The sequence below is a fragment of the Melanotaenia boesemani genome, chromosome 20, assembly GCF_017639745.1.
Source record: "Melanotaenia boesemani isolate fMelBoe1 chromosome 20, fMelBoe1.pri, whole genome shotgun sequence".
In the NCBI taxonomy this organism is placed as follows: domain Eukaryota; kingdom Metazoa; phylum Chordata; class Actinopteri; order Atheriniformes; family Melanotaeniidae; genus Melanotaenia; species Melanotaenia boesemani.
This window is the reverse complement of record NC_055701.1, coordinates 28,323,334-28,342,795: the sequence shown is the minus strand read 5'-3', so window position 1 is coordinate 28,342,795 and position 19,462 is coordinate 28,323,334. Positions and strand designations below refer to the sequence as shown.

General features: G+C 42.5%; 1 protein-coding gene across 2 annotated transcripts in view; it reads right to left on the bottom strand.

Moving 5' to 3' along the window:
* prkd1 (protein kinase D1) overlaps positions 1 to 19,462 on the bottom strand; it is a 60,805-nt gene that overhangs the window by 26,322 nt on the left and 15,021 nt on the right. Inside the window, exons 2-8 of one of the 2 annotated variants that reach the window (XM_041971332.1) lie at positions 18,918 to 19,056; positions 7,346 to 7,477; positions 7,058 to 7,227; positions 6,883 to 6,906; positions 2,503 to 2,713; positions 2,052 to 2,129; positions 43 to 244 (exon numbers count right to left, since the gene is read on the bottom strand). In XM_041971332.1, coding sequence (XP_041827266.1) covers positions 43 to 244; positions 2,052 to 2,129; positions 2,503 to 2,713; positions 6,883 to 6,906; positions 7,058 to 7,227; positions 7,346 to 7,477; positions 18,918 to 19,056 — 956 coding nt within the window. The remainder of the gene's footprint in view (positions 1 to 42; positions 245 to 2,051; positions 2,130 to 2,502; positions 2,714 to 6,882; positions 6,907 to 7,057; positions 7,228 to 7,345; positions 7,478 to 18,917; positions 19,057 to 19,462) is intronic. The other variant, XM_041971333.1, reaches the window with a different exon arrangement.

The window sequence follows — 19,462 nt, the reverse complement described above, 5'->3', positions numbered from 1 at the left end:
TTCGTTTCTGTTTGCATTTGTGTATTTAGTGTGTTTGTGTACCTGATGGCACGGTTGGAGTCGTCCAAGTCGGGGTCACGAAGATCGCTAAGGTCACTGGGTCCCGTCTCCAGCAGCAAACTCCCCTCTGACGTTAGTGCTTCATCCATGTCATCCAGGAGACCATCACCTCTATCAGCATTGTGGTCATCAAGGCAGCCCTCCAGCATCACCATATCTGACTCCATCCCTGGGCTCAGGAGCTCTACACCCCACCAAGAAAGGAAAGAAGTTTACCACAGGCGGCGAACTGTGTCTGAGGATCTTTGATTCAAATCAGCAGAGCACCACCCTCAGCCTCAGAAAGGTGAAGTCAGACAGATTGGATGTTGGATGGAGAATATGTGGAGGACAGCGCAGTGTTGTGTCAAAGCCAAGTGGGAGGACCCAGGTCTGTCGTCTTTATTTTTATTAACCATCTATTATTTGTAATATTTTTATCTAGCAAAACACTATCAAGGTTTCCATGTCTGAATGACTGGAACATTCTACTAGCCGCTCCAGCTCGCGTTAGCACTAGTATTAGTATTAGTGTGATTAGCACAGTATCGAGGTTCAGCATCAGCTGTTCATCTCCATTTCTACCAAAGCTCAGAGCAACACTTGCCAGACTGCAGATCTTCAAGGGGAGAAACCTGATGGTCCAGAGGCAAGACGAAGCAGAAGAGGGGTAAGATGGCTGGCCTGCTAACCCAGGAGCTAGCAGATATTTCAATTCCACGTGCATGCTCTGGATAATAAAATGGACTTACAACGGGGAATGTGTCATCAGATGCAGTACTAAACACAATTTGCTATGCAAATTCACAGTATTGTTCACAGTCACTGTATATGTCCCACCACATGCTAATGCTAACATTGATAGCATCTTGCTGCTGAACAAACAACTCGGGCCTGTTTCACAAAAACTACTACAACCTTATAATTTAATCTTTGTCGATTAATAACATATTCTTAATTTAATTTCATTTCTATCCCTTTCCCTCAGACTGAGGAAGAACTTAATGGAGGCTAACGGAGAATGAAATCATACAATAATGTAGCATTTTGAGTGAATGCAACCGTTGATGTTGTTGGTAAAAACAGACCTTGTAGTGTAATGTTGGCAGTATAAAAATCTAAAAGATGTCAGCATACTACACACATTCACTGTACGGCCTTCTGAAGCTGACCCTGTGCTGCAGGACTGACTCAATTACACCATCAAGTACTTGGAGAATGAAACAACCACAAAAACCATCCAACCCAGAAGCCCCGGCTGAGGTTGGCTCCCCACTGGGAACACCAGCCCTCAGGAGAACATGGGCTGCAACAGAAATGATTCACAATGCTCTGCAGACAACCTGAACTCTCTCTACATCTGCTTCCAAACCTCCAACAACACTTCCACCCCAGGTTCCCACACTCACCAGATGAGACCCCATTTAGCATGGCAAGAGGAGGACAATCCCAGAGTACCAGAGGGACAAATCTCAGCTGTGTCCTTGCCCCGGCGACTACCACCCAGTTACACTCACTTACACCAGTAAGGATGATGTGTTTTTAGAGGCTGTCCAGTGACATTTCTGAGGACCGTCACAAGAGCACTTTCAGTCAAAAACGCTGCTGCTGATATCATCTCTGGTCCTCATTCATCTGGAAAATACATTCCTCTGCTTGAACGTTACACAATGATTGTGCTGAACGCAGAGCTAAACACTGGCGAACAACTACCAGTCTGTTAACACATCCTCCTCCATCATCCACAGCGACGGGTTCCAGCTATGCTGTGTCTTCAGTCCAGTTCTACACACAGCTGACACATTACTGCAGAGTTCATAGTGAAGTTTGGAGCTACAGCAGTGGTACTATTCACCACCAATGACCAGTCAAACAGGACCTAACCTCATGGTAACGTCAGTTGGACCAAAGAGGTGATCGTTTTAACATGATGGGGTTTATCTCAATAATGAGGACTTTGCTCAGACTGAGAGGTCCATATGTGTTTGGGTGTTTGTGGGTTGAAGACTTGCCTTCATTTTTGGAAACTTCTCCCAGACAGTTGTTTGGCACTTTCAGGGCACATCTTTTATGACAGTTAAACTTACAATCTGAGAAAGACACAAGAAAAGAGAAGGTTAGGCTCAGTAGGGAAGATTAAATGAATGACACATCCTCAATGAAGCACGGATGAAGCATGAGAAGAAGACTCAATGAAAACTTTCTAAACAGCCAAAACAGGACACATGAAAGTTGCAGGCGTGGGTAGGACATCAAGCTATTTTAGTTCTCCAGATGTTGAAATATTTTATTTTAACCACCACCCCCCGACAGAAACATATTGGTCTTCATTTTATGTCTATTCTACATATAACTCTACATTCTTTTCAAATGTTCAATCAACATCTCGTATTTAAAGACAAACACTGTGTTGTGATGAGAGTAAGACTGGATGAAAACATTCAGACTCCCGGAGGTGCACACCTTTGCACTGCAGGCCCTGTCTGAAGAGGCCTTTCAGCAGCTTTTTGCAGTGCTGGCAGACAGTTGGTCGGGTGTATGAGTGGACCAGAAAGGTGTGGGGAACTTTGACCTTTGACAGAAAGATCTTGTCCAGCTCGATGGGACGACCAATGTAGGACTGAGAGCTGGATCGCCGCTCTCTACTGGGGAAATAATCTAACTGGGTCTTCTGCTGTGAAGAGAAATGAGCTTGAAAGCAGCTGCTGGTCAGAACTCATTTTCAACAAGTTTCACGTCATTCAGTAAAACCAGCACAGCAGCTCAAATGTGCAGAATATAAAACAGGTTGAAGAAAATCTCAGACTTTAAACTGAATGGATAAACAGGAAACCAAAACATCAGATATCTGTGAAAATAAAGTTAGTATGACATCTGAGTAAATAAAAACATCAATAGCCCCAAAATTTGGGATGCTGTGTAAAATGTTTAAAAAACAAACAAACAAAAAAACAAACAACAACAACAACAAAAAAACTGAATTCATCAAACAATTGTATTCCCAGTAGAAGATAAGCAACATATCAAAAGCTGAAACTGAGACATTTTACACCCCCAAAAATTATTATTGGTCCTAAAATACATTACTGATTTTTTTTTTAAATAACTGAAATAAGTAAAATCAAAAGTGTATTTACTCATTTTATTAAATATAAAAGTAAATATTTGAAAAACAAAACATGTGAAATTGAGTATCAGCTCAAAAGGAGCAGTCGTGGTTCTGCTTGGGACAGCATGAGAACGAGTTTGTAGCAGGAGGAAAGTTCAGCTCATCGGCTGCAGCTCAGACTCAGAACTGGCTCCGAGCCGAGACGTGTGATCTCTGTTCCAAACACGCCGAGATACTGACCCCGACCCCGGTACTGACCCCGACCCCGGTACTGACCCCGACCCCGGTACTGGCCCCACCCCCGGTACTGACCCCGACCCCAGTACTGGCCCCGCCACCGGACCCGCCCCCGGTACTGACCCCGACCCCGGTACTGACCCCGACCCCGGTACTGGCCCCACCCCCGGTACTGACCCCGACCCCGGTACTGGCCCCACCCCCGGTACTGGCCCCGGGACCGAGCATATTGGAGGTTGTCTGTTAAAAACATGCTGAGCAGCTTGGGCCTATGTTTAATTTGAATATGTCTATTTTTCATCAAAAGGTGCCTCGTTGTGGAAGCAGACTGTCATGGTGCCTGTTGCAAAACACACAAACCAACAACCCCACTTGAGTGATTTTCGACAGGTGGCTTTAACCTCTGTGGTGAAAAAACACTTAAAAAACCAGTCAAGGCAGAAATACTAGCAAAAGTTGAACATCTGTTGGACCCTGTGCAATTTGCCCATAGAGACAACAGGTGTACAAGATGCCACTGCTACTTTACTTAATCTTGTATACAGGCATCTTGAAAGTAGTAAGAATTAGGCTAGACTGTTGTTTGTTGATTTCTGGTCAGCTTTTAATCGATCCAGCCTCACATCTTAGCCGATGGTCTCCTCCTCTGGTCTCGATGCATATCTGGAGGGCTGGATTGTAGATTTCCTCACAGACAGAACACAACAAGCAAGTTAACATCCTCCCCCGGGTCACCTCAAGGTTGTGTTTTATCTACCTTTTCATATATTTTATGCACAAATGATTGTGTTAGCCAGCACAGACACAGCTTTATTTTATAACAGGCGATGATGCAGCTCTTCGCCCGCTGAGCAGTGATGATGAAGATGGCCACGGCCAGGTTCTTAGGGATTTTATATGCTTGTGTGAGGAAGCCTTCCTCCAAATCAATGTCTGAAAAACAGAGGAGGTTTGATTTTAGATGACCATCTCCAGTGTTATTAATAACCAGCCAATCGAGCCGGTGACCAGCTACAACTATTTCTTGTAGGGTAACGGTTCATTACCATCTTTTCTACGTACTTGTTGTAAACTTTGGTTCCTACACTTGCGGCTCTGTCAGGTCATACACTGTTGTAGTCGGCAGCATTTCCTCTGTCATATAGACTGTTGCTACATCTGCACCTCTACCATGTTAACAGTCATAACGATTGTATAAGGCACTGGTATGACGTCTTCCCTTTCTGTTTAAAAGCAGAGTGAAGCAGCACAAAGGACAGAAACTAGGTCAGCTTTGTTTAAATAGATATTTTTGGCTTGCTGCTTTTTAATTATATTAAATTTAAAAAAATATATTATAATAATGAAAATAATATAGAAAAGAAAAAAACATATACCAACAGTAGTTGCTAAATATTAGTAATAATGTGTTGGGAAACCTTGAGAGCAATATGATTATTTCACTTTTTTTTTTCACAATCAGTTTATATTCTCCAATAATTGATATACAGTATATCAATATATTTACAAAGCCAGGAGCTACAAAATACTGGAAAAGTAATCAGTGCAAGACTTCCTGAAACCACTGTCTGTGAACGCAGTTCACCCTGAAACCCACAAATACAGGTTAAAGCTCCATCATGCAGAGAAGAAGCCAGATGTGAACAGGATCCAGAACCAGCTTCTTCCGTCTTCTCTGGACCAAAGCTCATTTAAAATGATCTGAGGCAAAGTGGAAACCTGGATGAAGATGTGAACTAGTTTGTGGAAAGCATGGACGGCGTGTCCTGCAGACTAAAGAGGAGAGGGAGCATCCAGCTTGTTATCAGTGGACAGGTGAAAAGCTGCATCTCTGATGGGATGGGGCTGCATTAGTGCCTATGGTGTGGGCAGCTTCCACATCTGTGAAGCTCCATTAATGCTGAAAAGTACATGGAGGTTTTAGAGCAACATCTGCTCCCATCCAGACAACGTCTCTTTCAGGGAAGACCTTGCAGATTTCAGCAAGACGATGCTGAACCACATCCTGCATCCATCACAGCAGCATGGCTTCACAGGAGAAGAGTCCGGCTGCTGAACTGGCCTGCCTGCAGTCCAGACCTTTCACCAGTACACAACATCTGGAGCATCATGGAAGCAGAAATCCAGCAACCAAGGTCCAGGACTGTAGAGCAGCTAGAATCCTGCATCAGACCAGAATGGGACAACATTCCTCTCCTAAAACTCCAGCAACTGGTCTCCTCACTTCCCAGACGTTTCCAGACAGATGTTAAAGGAGGAGGAGGAGGAATCACCTGGAAACTGCACTTTTTCAAGTCAAAGCGTGTATTGGTGTAACTTCCCTGAAAGTCTTTCTTTTGAAGACGGTTTGAAGAGTTTTTCCGTCTTTGTTCACAGCAGAATCACCAACAAGGGTAAACTTTTGCATTTGATTTTAATTTGTTCCTGCGATTTCATCATCACAGGAGGCTATTTGAATAAGCCAGCCCCTCTTCCACGTCTAAAGTCATGCTTTAGGTGTGGAATGATATAATGATATAAAGTCATGCTTTAGGTGTGGAATGATATAATGATATAAAGTCATGCTTTAGGTGTGGAATGATATAACGATATAAAGTCATGCTTTAGGTGTGGAATGATATAATGATATAAAGTCATGCTTTACTGCTGACGCAGCTAATGCTAATGCTAATGCTAATGCTAATGCTAATGCTAAGGGCCGAGCCTAAAAGTTTAACCCCCTGCAATGTACAAATGAGTCCCGTGTTTTCTTTTGTATAAGTGGGGTGAAATGCTCTGCCACGTAAAATTTTGTAAACATTTGGTTTAAATGTGCTTCTTCCACCATCTCGGTATCTTCACTCTCAGGCTCGGAGTCTGGTTCAAACATAAATGGCTGAATTCTGTAAGCTGTTGCTCGGTCAGGTCCCTCACCATCACCAAGCTGTTGATGTTTTGAAGTCGGACGTACTGTGCATGCACTGGGCCAGCTCCCCCCTCCAACTCTGGCCTCCCTGCGGCCAATCAGCGTGCACCTCATTAACATTAGTCAAAAACTTGCATGAACTCTCACGAGACAAAGTTGTGGTATGAGCAAAGGATCAGAAGAAGCTCTATTTGATTTTTTTTTTTTTGTTTAATAAGTCTTCAAAACGATATTTAAAGACACTTAGAGGACAGTGGATACATGAAAAGATCAGGTGATGACACCTTTAAAAGAAGAGGGGATAATACACGATGCTGAACATCACCCTGGAACGACTTTTTCCAGACGTGTTGCTTCATTAGATTCACTATCAGCTCATATTTTCCATCACAGGTTAAAATGTCTCAGTTTCATCATCTGACATGTTGTTTATCTTTTACTGGGCATAAAATGAGTTGATGAGATCTGGAAATCATTGAGTTCTGTTTTCATTTACATTTTACACAGAAATCCAATGTTTTATTTTGGGTTGTACAGGGTAATGCTACAATCAATAATCCTGGATTTTACTGATGAAGGTGGTGGGACTTACCTCCATACTGGGACTCACTGGTGACTGAAAAATGAGAAACGGTAAGAAAACAAATTAAAATAAAAGTTAAGTTCTAAGAAAAATAAATAAAAAAATAACTTGAATGTTTTGCTGATGTTCGGCTGTCCCGGTTCCAGAGCCGGTCATATGTAAGGTGGAAATATCTGGGACTGACCAGTAAAGCATCGTCAGTGTAGTGGGGAGGTGACGGCTCAGCAGAGAGTGGGCGACCCATGCTGACCATCCCTCCTGTCAAGGAGACGTTGGATAGACGCCGCCTTTTCATCCCGCTGCAGTTGTTGGGAATCTTAAAGGCACAGCGTTTATGGTAATTCAGACCACAGCCTGGAGAACAAGACAGCATCTTCTTCAATCTTTTTACTTTTCAACTCAGCCGGAGAGCCCACACCTTCATTTCCTTACAGGGAAACATTTGGAGCTGGAAAGCACAAAGCTGTGGTACCTTCACATTTGAGCCCCTGGCGTACGAGTCCCCACAGCATCTCTCCACAGTGGTCACAGAAAGCTGGAGCTCTGTACGAGTGGACAAACAAGCTGTGTGGACGGATCTGGAAGTCCTCCACCGTGGCTGAAGCTGCAGAAGACAGGAGTAACAAACCAAATGGTCTTTTTCCTCACAGGCTTCTGTCACTTCTTGCTACCAGGAAGCATCTCTTAAACAAGTATGTTACAGCGGTGACAACTGAGATGTTAAAATGACCCCGATCAGTTCAATGGAAGCAAAAATATCAGCATTAAAGAAACTGAATCTTTACTGGGAAACTGAAAAATAGAGCAGGAAATGTGTCACATAAATAGGAAACATTAAAATCACATACAGAAGTTAAGATGTTGAAGTATAAAGGACAGAATTTATATTCTTCTCCTCACATATAAAGCCTAGTGACCAAGCTCAACTGGATCTTAAAGATCTCAGAGTTCCAGATTTTCCCTTCAGAGCTTCACTCTGCAGGTTTACTGGTGGTTCCTAGACAGAGCATAGCCCATACAGGCACCCACACCGGAGGGAGGCACCGCTGTGGAACATCCAAAACGAGGAGAAAAGAGTCCCTTCTGGCAACTTTTTTTCGAAAATACGGAGGATAAAGTGGTTTTGTGGTGTGGTTTGGGCCCTACTATATGAATGACATGAGTGGAAAAGCAAACAAGCTTGCACAGTTTTTAAGAGAATTGATCCCTGTGTTCAAATGGACCGTGAGTCATTTAGAGAGCAAATGTCAATATGAAAAGCTCTTCTTCACCATGAACTTTAATAAGTCAAATTACGGGTCCAAACTTACTGATGAGTGAAGTCTCAGGAGTAATTCAGAGGTTTGTTCCTAGAGGTTCTAGATGGGAGGTAGAACCCTCAGTTATCCTTGGCCTTACCCTTAAGCCTGGGACACACACAATTTTTTAAATCTTATGAGACTGTTTCTCAGTTCAAGACCTCACACGTGAAGATAAAAAATCAGACATTAAACAGTTTTGATCATAATGTGTTTTTTGTGCTCCAATAATCTAGTCACAGAACAAGACACACATAACAATGCTGTCCGACAACTGGTCTACAATCTAGTCCTCTGAGCCGGATCTGTCACATGACCAAACGTCATCTAATAAAACATAGAAGAAGAAACATAGTAACAACCCGCAAAAAATGAAGAAGAGGAAACAGTAACAACCGGAAATTACAACACACAGCATGGAAGGGGACATACAGGACCAGGGAATGATGGAGGTCTTGGGACAGAGACAGAGACAGAGAAATGGGTGGACTCTGGTTTTAACATGATAAAATCCAGTTTTTGTTATTTCTGATGTGTGGAATAAAATCCAGCTCAGAGTCAAATGAACACCTAGATTTCTCCCACACTAAGAAGGATTAAAATGTTGTAATTTTGATAAAATGATTTCTCTTGCCCTCGGGACTGATAATTAAAACTTCCTGATTGCGCTGTAAGAAGTTCTCTGCCATCCACGACTTAATATCTAAAATACAGTTTAAAGAGACATTAATTGGCTCCAATTTATCAGGAGGTCATCCCTAAAGGCGACATGTACAGATTAAAAAGTAGTGGGCCTAAAATTGATCCTTGGAGAACTCCACATTTGACTTCATAGAGTCCTGAGGAGCAGGTATCCATACTTAGAAGAAATTAGCGGTCTGTGAGATAGGAGTAAAACCATTTAAGAACAATACCTGAGAGGCTCACTAGAGGGTTGCTTAAAACTCCGAAAACTCTTTAATAACATAATAAAAAAAATAAATAAATGATGCTCAAATGTTGAATAATTAGTTAATATGATTATTTTTGCTGATATTAATTGTTGAGCAATGGAAGCTGTTCCACTGCCTTTTTTACCTCCCCTGATAAAAAAATAAAATATAAATTTGGGGGTGAAGCCTTGGTGAGAATAACTGGTGCATCTGTGCCAAGTTTCAGTTAAAAAGACACAGTCAATGTAAATATCTAAAATCAGATCATTAATACTAAAAGATTTGTTTGACAGCGATCTGACATTTAAAAGAGCCATGTTGAATGATGCAGGAAAGTTGGGTTGTGAAATTGTGGATTTAGGTAAATATGTGCCGGTGTGAACTGTGAACAGCTAGTTTCCCTAGCAACAGCTGATCACCAACAGCTGTCATGATTCGCAACAGAAGAGGAGGAGGCTGCCGTGATGTGCTGTACAGCTACAGAGACGATCAGGACAGTAAGGTTTGTGCAAAACTACGTCAAAAGTTTTTTTTTTTTTTTTGTTTCTTTTGATATGCGGAAAAAGTGAAGATGTTGAACCCTCTCATCAGGAAGTTGTTAAAACATCCTCATCCCCCACCAGTGAGACGCCTTCAAATCCATCCACAGAGTGAGCCAGTTCACCTTTAGAAATCTCCATGTCTCTCCATCATGAATGACGGGTGCTGCGCATGCTTTAAAAGTTTTAACGCAATTAATAAATTGTTACCGCTGTTAACGCGTTATTTTTGACAACCTTAGTTTTAATGTGATTTTAGCAGAGTAAAGCTCCATCAGCAGATGTGAAGCAAATGTTCTCAAGTGGACTGAACTGTTCTTTAAGCAAACAATCTAAAAGCAAAGTAAAACAATGAAAGCAGCAGCTAAATCAATTCATATGTCGGCTCCCCACCATGCATACAAAAGGAAAATGTTCCTCAGACAAGCTGTAAATGTTCCTCTAACCGTGAAGCAGAATTCACTCAACATCTGTCAGAGATGAGACAGCTGTGACCGCTCAGGTCTGTAAAACTGTTCTTCAGCTTTCTCTAATATGTTTTCTGATACTCACCATGAATTGAAGCACCAAGGTTTCCCTTATAAAAATACCTGAATGGTTTCTGAAAGCAGTTAAAGAATTATTTCAAACTGGAGTCCTGGAAAGAAAATAATTCAGTCCTTCTGTTGCAAATTAAAATGAGGTCATTTCATATCTACTACCTGCAAAAAACATTTTCTGCTTTGTGGTTCATATAGAAATATTTGCCAAAACATTGCTTTAAACTTCTGCCAAATTAAAGTTAAAAATGTGTACATATACATATGACCAAAGTTTTTATTTTCCTCATTTCACTGACAGAGACCATCGGAGTCTCAGAGCACACACAAGACCTGGTTTATAAAACAAGCCTTTTGTTATTTTATATAGTTAGTTATAGTTATAATATTCCCAATCTAGGACATTTATAAGCTTGAGAGAAGGCTTGAAATGCTGGATTTAGGGTCTGAACAGCCCATGGGTCAGATCCACAGGCTCCGTTTCAAGAACCGGTGAGAAATAACGTGGAAAAATAATGAAATGAGAAAGTTTTATTGAAGTGAAATTGGAATGTAAAATCTGTTTACAAAAGGCAAACACATTTAGTTTTTAACCTGGACATAAAACATTTTCAGTGTTTGCTTGTGCAGAAGTGATTAAATGAGGCACTGCTGGGGTTTTAATGGTCTAAGTCCAGTTTGATTAAATGACCACAGGCAAGCTGCAGCTGGAACACCATCATACATGCAAGAATTATCCAATGGGAGATTCACACCTGTTTGCTTAGTGAAATCCAGGTAGTGACTTTGTTTATGGATTGTTATGTTGTTATTCACTGTTATATGAGTAGAGGAGGCCCTGCAGAGGAGCTACCGAAAAGATTCTTGCAGCATGAAAAGAAATAAAATCCTTTTCCTTTAGTTGTTGTGTAGTTTATTGAAACCAAAGTCTTCCAAACACAGAAAACAACAGTTCCTGACTGACACTCTGCAGAGCGTCACCCAACAAAGAACGTGTTATTTGTGCACACTCTTCAGGCAGCAGCTTCTTCAAGAGTCACAGAAAACGATGGTCACACCATTCAGCGTTACCCTGGTCCAGAACACCTGTACAGGTGATCAGTACTGATCAGTAGCTACACTGCTTGTAGTGAGAAACGGTCTGGAATATGAGTGGGATCTTTTTATAACCTGCCTGCTGCCGTAGGACATGCGAGGGAACATCAGAGAACCGGGAAGAGTCATGAATGAGATATTATGAGAGGCTGTTCGCAGGCGCAGATGGATACAGAGGTTTTATGTTTTGGTTTTCTTGCACTTGGCCAGCAGACTTGACAAAGCATGATGGGTAGTTTGGGAGACAAGTTTTAATCCCTCCCTGTGTTTGTGTGTGTTTCTGTCTGTTGAATGTCTTTTATTTATGTTCTTACACACACACACACACACACACACTGACTTTGTGTTGTGGTCCATAGATTAAACAGCTCTGATTAAACATTCTGCAGAAAATTACCTCCATTTATTCATATTAGTGTTTATGGCTTTTGTTCGGAGGGCCGACTGAGGTTTGAACGTCTCAACAAGCTCCTAAACTGTTATTATATGCTTCAGAAAATGAGGTGTGTCTGTGTGAGTGTTCTAATCCACAGTCTGAAAACAAACACTGTGGGTGAAGAAACTGTGAAACAGAAGCATGCTTATTTAGTTGTTGCACTAAATGCATCGTACTATATGTGTGTGCAACAGCAAAATACACTAAATCTTCAAATACTAAACATAACAACAGAGGCAGCTCAGTTTTCCAACATCTCTGCTGCAGCTGACACCAAATAAAAACTCAACAACACTGTTTTTGTCTCTACATACTGGCTGCCAACAGTCATCAAGGGCTACTGCTGTTAACACACGATTCAACAGGAGTCTGTGGTTGTTACCACGGAAACAGTGGTCATCTGGCATCACCGCTGGTAACCACGACCTCAGTCGTTTTCAAATTTCCTTAAGAAATATTAGTGCAAGCAGTGTTGGGTAGTAACATGTGTAATCCTGGGGTTATTTCTGTTAAATGACTTGCATAATTTTCTTATTTAAAAGTAATGTCATTGATATGTATTGTTTAAGTATTTTGTAAATGTGAGTTATCTGTTTTCCGATTACCTTGAATGTTACATTAAAGTGTAGGAAGCTAATGGTGAAGGGAGAGAAAACCTAAAGTGTTATTCTGTTAAACTTTTGTACAAGTTATCTGGAGGATGTAAAGAGTGTCTGATGCACTGATTGGCTAGGGGACGGTGGCAGGACAGTTTGGGTGAGAGCACGTCGGCAATGTGTCTGTCCTTTCTGCCCTCTCGCTAGGAGAAGACAAAAAAACAGTAAAAAGAGACTCAGCTGCCGTTAAGCTGACAAAAAGAACTTCTGAAGTTAAAGTGAAAGCCAGTTGCTGTGAGAAAACATGTTCCTCATTCCCTCGGAATAACCTGTGAACAAGGGAGTAAACCCGCCTGTTTTGGCTACATTCCTTCTTGCTGCTCCAGCAGTGGGCCTACTCTTGCCCAACTCTCAGGCCTGCAACGGTGACTGTGCTTTTTTTTTTTTTTTTTTTTTTTTTTTATTATTAAATTTCATTCTATAAGTAAGTTAAAAGTGGGCCCACACTATATGTCTGTGTATTCTGCCCATTAATGTTTGGTAATGATGTTGTTCTCCAAATTGTTTATTAAAGCTGCAGGAGTTTGTTAGACGTCATTAATAGTTCAGTCATTTTCTTTACCAGTCACACTGTCATATATGCAGACTTTTTGCAGTTATATTAGTTTTAACAAGTGTAAATAAAGAACTCAGGGCACTGTTTATAAGTCTTGAAGAGCAAAACAGTGTTACACGTGTTATTGTGACGCTGTCACTTTTGACAGTAATTAATATTCTAATGCATAACTCTTTAAATAAAGTAACTCATTTACTGTTTCCCTATGTTTGTCTGTTATTTGCTAAATTAATACATTTGGGCCAGCAGCTGTGAGGTTCTTCCTTCTTCCTAAAACATGGATTAATAAGGTGGCATGCACAAGTGCAGCGGCTCTGTGCTCGGTGTTTTGGTGCAGCTTTTGTTTATTTTTGTCTGTTTCAGTACTCGTTTGTAAGTCTGTCAGGCTAGATGCGTGTACAGTCAACAAGACTTGAGTGAGTGCAGATTACGTTATAATTTGACCATTACAAGTGACTCAATAAAGTCACAACATACAGGAGGATATCACTAGACAACCGGAATCGCCATGGATTGTCAGCTTGCCTGGCATGCAGCACAGACAGCGGAGAGAAGGGAGGCAGAGGAGAGGTCGGGCCTGCTGGCTAGGCTACGTGAACAACCATACAAACCTCCACTACCTTCTGTCTTCCTCACCAACACCAGATCCGTTACATATAAGATGGACGAGCTGGAGCTTCAGATTGCCTCTAATCAAACGTTTGGAACTGCTGCATGATGATCATAACAGAAACTTGGATTCAACCAGTCGTTCCGGACACCGTGGTGCAGCTAGCTGGCCGAACCGTCCACCACCAGGACAGAACCAAAGAATCTGGTAAGAGCAGAGGAGGAGGACTCTGTATCTATCGCAACAACAGGATTACAGACCATCACTGTTCACCCGACCTGGAAGCTCTGCTAGTAATTTGTAGACCATTTTATATAACACGTGAACTAATTTGTAGATGTTACTGCTGTTTACATTCCCCAGACACTAATGTTAGCACTGCCCTCACCCACTTTCTGGCCATCATAAACTAACTGCAGACAGAGTGAACATAACCGTAAGAGATTTTAACCAAGTATGCTTAAAGTCAGTACTCCCCACTTTTTCCTAACATGTAAAAGTCCAACCAGGGGAAATAACACACTGGATTGTGTCTATTCCAACATTAAGCATGTCTTCACAGCCACTCCTCTTCCTCACCTAGGCCAGTCAGACCATCTCTCTACTCCTGACTCCAGCATACCCTCTCTCAGAACCTTTTTCAACTTAAGATCTTCCTTTTGTTCTTTACTATGTAGCTCCACCAACATTATCTTCTTAGAAAGCTGGTTGTGGACTCTGATTGGCTGATCTGGAGGCAGAGCTTCAACTTAATTACAGAAAACTAGATTCAATCCTCAGAAATACAAAACAAGGCAAGCAAAAGTTAAAAAAATCATTTGGCCTGAGGGAGCACTCTCCCAGCTGCAGGACTGTTTCACACACTGCAAGGGAACTATTCAACCAAGGTGATCTGGCAGAGTACACAGACTGTCCTCTTTTACAGTAAACACTGCGCCAACACTGTTGCCATGGAGAGGTGCATCAGGATGTTTCCCTACCAGGAACCCTGGATATCAAGGCAGATCCATACTCTTTTTAATATCTGGGAAAGGCCTTCAGGTCAGGTGATATGTCACTCTACAACATGGCTGGGGCTGACCTGAGGAGAAGCATAAAGAGTGCATAACAGGCATAAAGGAGAAGAATTGAGGACCACCTAATGGACGAAGAGTGTGGCAGGGCATTCATCACTTAACAAACTACAAAAGCACCACCAATACCCCTGTAATTGCAGATGCCATGCTGGCTAAGGAGCTGAACCACTTCTTTTCCAGGTTTGAGGTCATAAAGCCTGCAAGAGACTCACTGCCCCCCCTCCAGCTGCCAACCATGTGATGCTTACTCTACAGGAGCATGAAATCAGGAGTGTACTGAGGTCAGTTGACCCTTGGAAAGCTGCTGGCCCAGACGGAATACCTAGTAAGGATGTGTTGACCAGCTCACATGGGTCTTCACAAAGATCTTCAACACCTCCATGTCACAATCCATCATTCCACCCTGCTTAAAATCAGCAACAGTCATCCCCATCCCCAAAAAGCCACCTTCAGGTCGGTAGCACTCACACCTGTAATTGTGAAGTGCTTTGAAAGACTGGTCCTTCAATATATCAGAGAGAGCCTTCGTCCCACCTTTGATCCATATCTGTTTGCCTACTGTGCTAACAGGTCTACTGAAGATGCCATTGCCATAGCAACACACACTGAGCCATCTGGAACACAGTGGAAGCTATGTAAGGATGCTCTTCATAGACTATAGCTCAAAATTTAATACAATCATCCCAGACATCCTGATAAGAAAACTGCTCTATTTAGGGCTGTCATACTCCTTCTGCACCTGGATTGGAGAACTCCTTACCAACCGTTCACAGACTGTTTAACTTGGCCCACATTTGTCCTCCACCACCACACTCAGAACTGGGGCACCACAAGGTTGTCCATTACTCTACTCCCTGTACACATATGACATCACACCAGCTCACCCCACCAACACCATTATCAAATTTGCTGATGATACAACTATCACTGAACTGAGTGGTGTTCAGTGAACAAAAACTAAAGAAATTATAGTGGAAAAAAAACTCAGAACAGACCCAACCCTACTTATCATCAAAGTCATCAAAGTTCCTGGGATCCCTCATCTCAGACAACCTCTCATGGTCCGTCAACACAGCAGTAATAAAAAAGGCACAGCAAAGACTATTTCCTGAGAATGCTCAGGAGAGAAGAAGCGGCTCATGGGCTTTTACCAGGCAGCCATTGAGAACATCTTGACCTACAACATCTGTGTGGTATGCTAGTTGCTCAGCCACTGATAAAAAAAAAAAAAAGCTCTGCAAAGAGTAGTGAAGTCAGCTCAAAAAAATCATTGGCTGCCCCCTGCCCTCTTTGGAGTACATTGCCACCTCCTGCTACACCTGCAATGCCAGGAAAACCAAGGACTACTTGAGCTTATTCCCTGCACATCGTTCCACCACACACAGTATCAGCTCCGGTGCACATACTTCAATTCTTTTATACAGCTGATGCTACATCCCTTCACCATGGTGGACTATGTGTTTTTATCTGTACTCTACTTAGCACTCTTTTTTTAAGAATTATATATTAGACTGTTGTTTCCTACACTGATTATTGCAAATTCTTGTTATTGTATTTTATTTTGCAAACCAAGTGGAGTTGCACCTCCTATCTCGCTGTTACTCTGCTACAGTGACAATAAAGCTCGCTCTCTCGCTTTACAGCAGTGATGCAACACGACATTGTTGCAAAGTCCGGTTATTGGGCCTGGTTTTTTTGTGAAGTCGCTTGTAAATATCGTCACTCGCGAGTTGGTGTTTTTTTTTTTTTTTAAATTAGGTACACCTGCTCCATACAAGTAGGGATGATTAGTGGATGCATATCCTCTCGTTGGTTGGTCTTGGACCTCTCCCCCTCACTCTGAAAACCTTTGACCTTGTCTTGGGGATTCACCAGAAGGAAAATTTTAAGAACTGACCCCAACCAGTTGAGGCAGATGGCCACCTTTCCTGAGTCAGGTTCTGCTGGAGGTTTTTCCTTCCTGTTAAAAGGAAGGTTTTCCTTTTCACTGTTGCCTCATGCATGCTTGGGATGGGGTATTGGATTGAAGTCAAGATTTGATGCAATCTGTTGGTTTTCCTAAACGAGGCTATTATTATGACCTGGCTCAATTTGGTTTTTCTGTAAAACGCCCTGAGATGTCATTGTTGTGAAGTGGTATAAAAATAAAGCTGAATTGAAGCCAAATTGAATAATACTTCCTCTAAACCACTCCAGTCCTCCAGGGCTGCAGGTTTTAGCTGTTTCTTGCTCCAACACACCTGACTCTAATGTGTGTTGAAACAGGGAAACAATTAAAACCTGCAAGATAGTGGCCCTGGAGGACTGGAGTTTGACACCTGTGCTCTAAACTGTCATCAACATGTAAATCATGTATTACAGGACTGTGGAGACAGCGTTACATTAACATGGTTTTCATCATGATATTTTAGTGCTATCAGTCAGAGCCAGGTAGAGCCAAGCAGAGCCAGGTACAGCCAGGTAGAGCCAGGTAGAGCCAAGCAGAGCCAGGTACAGCCAGGTAGAGCCAGGTAGAGCCAGGCAGAGCCAGGTAGAGCCAGGTAGAGCCAGGCAGAGCCAGGCAGAGCCAGGTAGAGCCAGGTAGAGCCAGGTAGAGCCAAGCAGAGCCAGGTACAGCCAGGTAGAGCCAGGTAGAGCCAGGCAGAGCCAGGCAGAGCCAGGTACAGCCAGGTAGAGCCAGGTAGAGCCAGGCAGAGCCAGGTAGAGCCAGGTAGAGCCGGGCAGAGCCAGGCAGAGCCAGGTAGAGCCAGGCAGAGCCAAGCAGAGCCAGGTAGAGCCAGGTAGAGCCAAGCAGAGCCAAGCAGAGCCAGGTACAGCCAGGTAGAGCCAGGTAGAGCCAGGCAGAGCCAGGAAGGGCCAGGTAGAGCCAGGCAGAGCCAGGTAGAGCCAGGTAGAGCCAGGTAGAGCCAAGCAGAGCCAAGCAGAGCCAGGTAGAGCCAGGTAGAGCCAAGCAGAGCCACGTAGAGCCAGGTAGAGGAAAGTAGAGACAGGTAAAAGCAGGCAAAGACAGATAAAGCCAGGCAGATACAGGTAGAGCCCAGAAGAGACAGGCAGAGTCAGGTAGAGACAAGTAAAGACAGGTAGAGCCAGATAGAAACACATAAAGACATTTAGAGACAGGTAAAGGTGGATAGAGACAGATAGAGACAGGTAGAGCCAAGTAAAGACAGGCAGAGACAGATAGAGACAGGTAGAGCCAGGTAGAGACAAGTAAAGACAGGCAGAGACAGGTAAAGCTGGACAGAGACAGATAGAAACTGGTAAAGCCAGATAGAGACAAGTAAAGACATTTAAAGACAGGTAGAGACAGGTAGAGACAAGTAAAGACAGGTAGAGACAGGTAAAGGTGGACAGAGACAGATAGAGACAGGTAAAGCCAGATAGAGACAAGTAAAGACATTTAGAGACAGGTAGAGACAGGTAAAGGTGGATAGAGACAGATAGAGACAGGTAAAGCCAGATAGAGACAAGTAAAGACATTTAGAGACAGGTAAAGGTGGATAGAGACAGATAGAGACAGGTAAAGCCAGATAGAGACAAGTAAAGACATTTAGAGACAGGTAAAGGTGGATAGAGACAGATAGAGACAGGTAAAGCCAGATAGAGACAAGTAAAGACATTTAGAGACAGGTAAAGGTGGATAGAGACAGATAGAGACAGGTAAAGCCAGATAGAGACAAGTAAAGACATTTAGAGACAGGTAGAGACAGGTAGAGACAAGTAAAGACAGGTAGAGACAGGTAAAGGTGGACAGAGACAGACAGAGACAGGTAGAGCCAGATAGAGACAAGTAAAGACAGGCAGAGACAGGTAAAGCTGGACAGAGACAGACAGAGACAGGTAGAGCCAGATAGAGACAAGTAAAGATATTTAGAGACAGGTAGAGACAGGTAGAGCCAAGTAAAGACAAGTAAAGACAGGCAGAGACAGATAGAGACAGGTAGGGCCAGATAGAGACAAGTAAAGACAGGCAGAGACAGGTAAAGCTGGACAGAAACAGATAGAGACAGACAGAGAGAGGTAGCTTCAGATGTCTGATTTTTATCAGACATTAGATTTTCTTGTTTTCTTTCTTTCTGGTGTGGAAAAGGGCCATCTGAGGCTACCAGCCTAGCAGCATGTAGAAGAGGCTGGAAGGTGGTTTTAAAGTTGACTTAATTAATAAACATCAATAATTAAAAATGACTGGGGATAAAGAACACTTCACAAAAGTAAAAAATGTATAAAAGATAAAAATATGATGTTCACAGCATAGGACCCAGCCAAGTGTCATCATTTTCTTTGGTCCATGGATGGCCATCTCTCACCTGACAGTATGGCCTCCACAAGGTCTCCCTCCTGGATCTGAGAAGCTGAGTGCAGAAGCTGCAGGATGTTGTCTGAGGTCTGGTCATGGCGAAACAGCAGGATCTTCTCATACATCCCATAGAAACCACATTCTGGCAACTGACAGAGATAGGGAGGTCATTCTCAGAGAAAGATATGTCAGTTACATCAGCATCAGTATCACAAAGCATCTCACGAGGTTTAACGGCAAGGCAATGGAAATTTCTTTGTATAGCACATTTCATGTAGAAGACAATTCAAAGGGCTTTACATAAAACATTAAAAGCATTACAGCGGGGTGCAGTAACAAGTGCAACAAAAAAAAAGAAAAACATTAAAGGAAATTAAATAAAAATCAAAAGATAAAGTAAAAAGCTAAAATAAAATAAATAAAATGCAAGAAATAAAGTTCCAGTGGGGGGAACAGCATTAAAAACATGATCAAGTTTAAAGATTCCAGCTTAAAAGAACCAGATGCAGATTGGGACAGCATTGGCTCAGGCGAAAGAACGGGTCGTCCCATGAC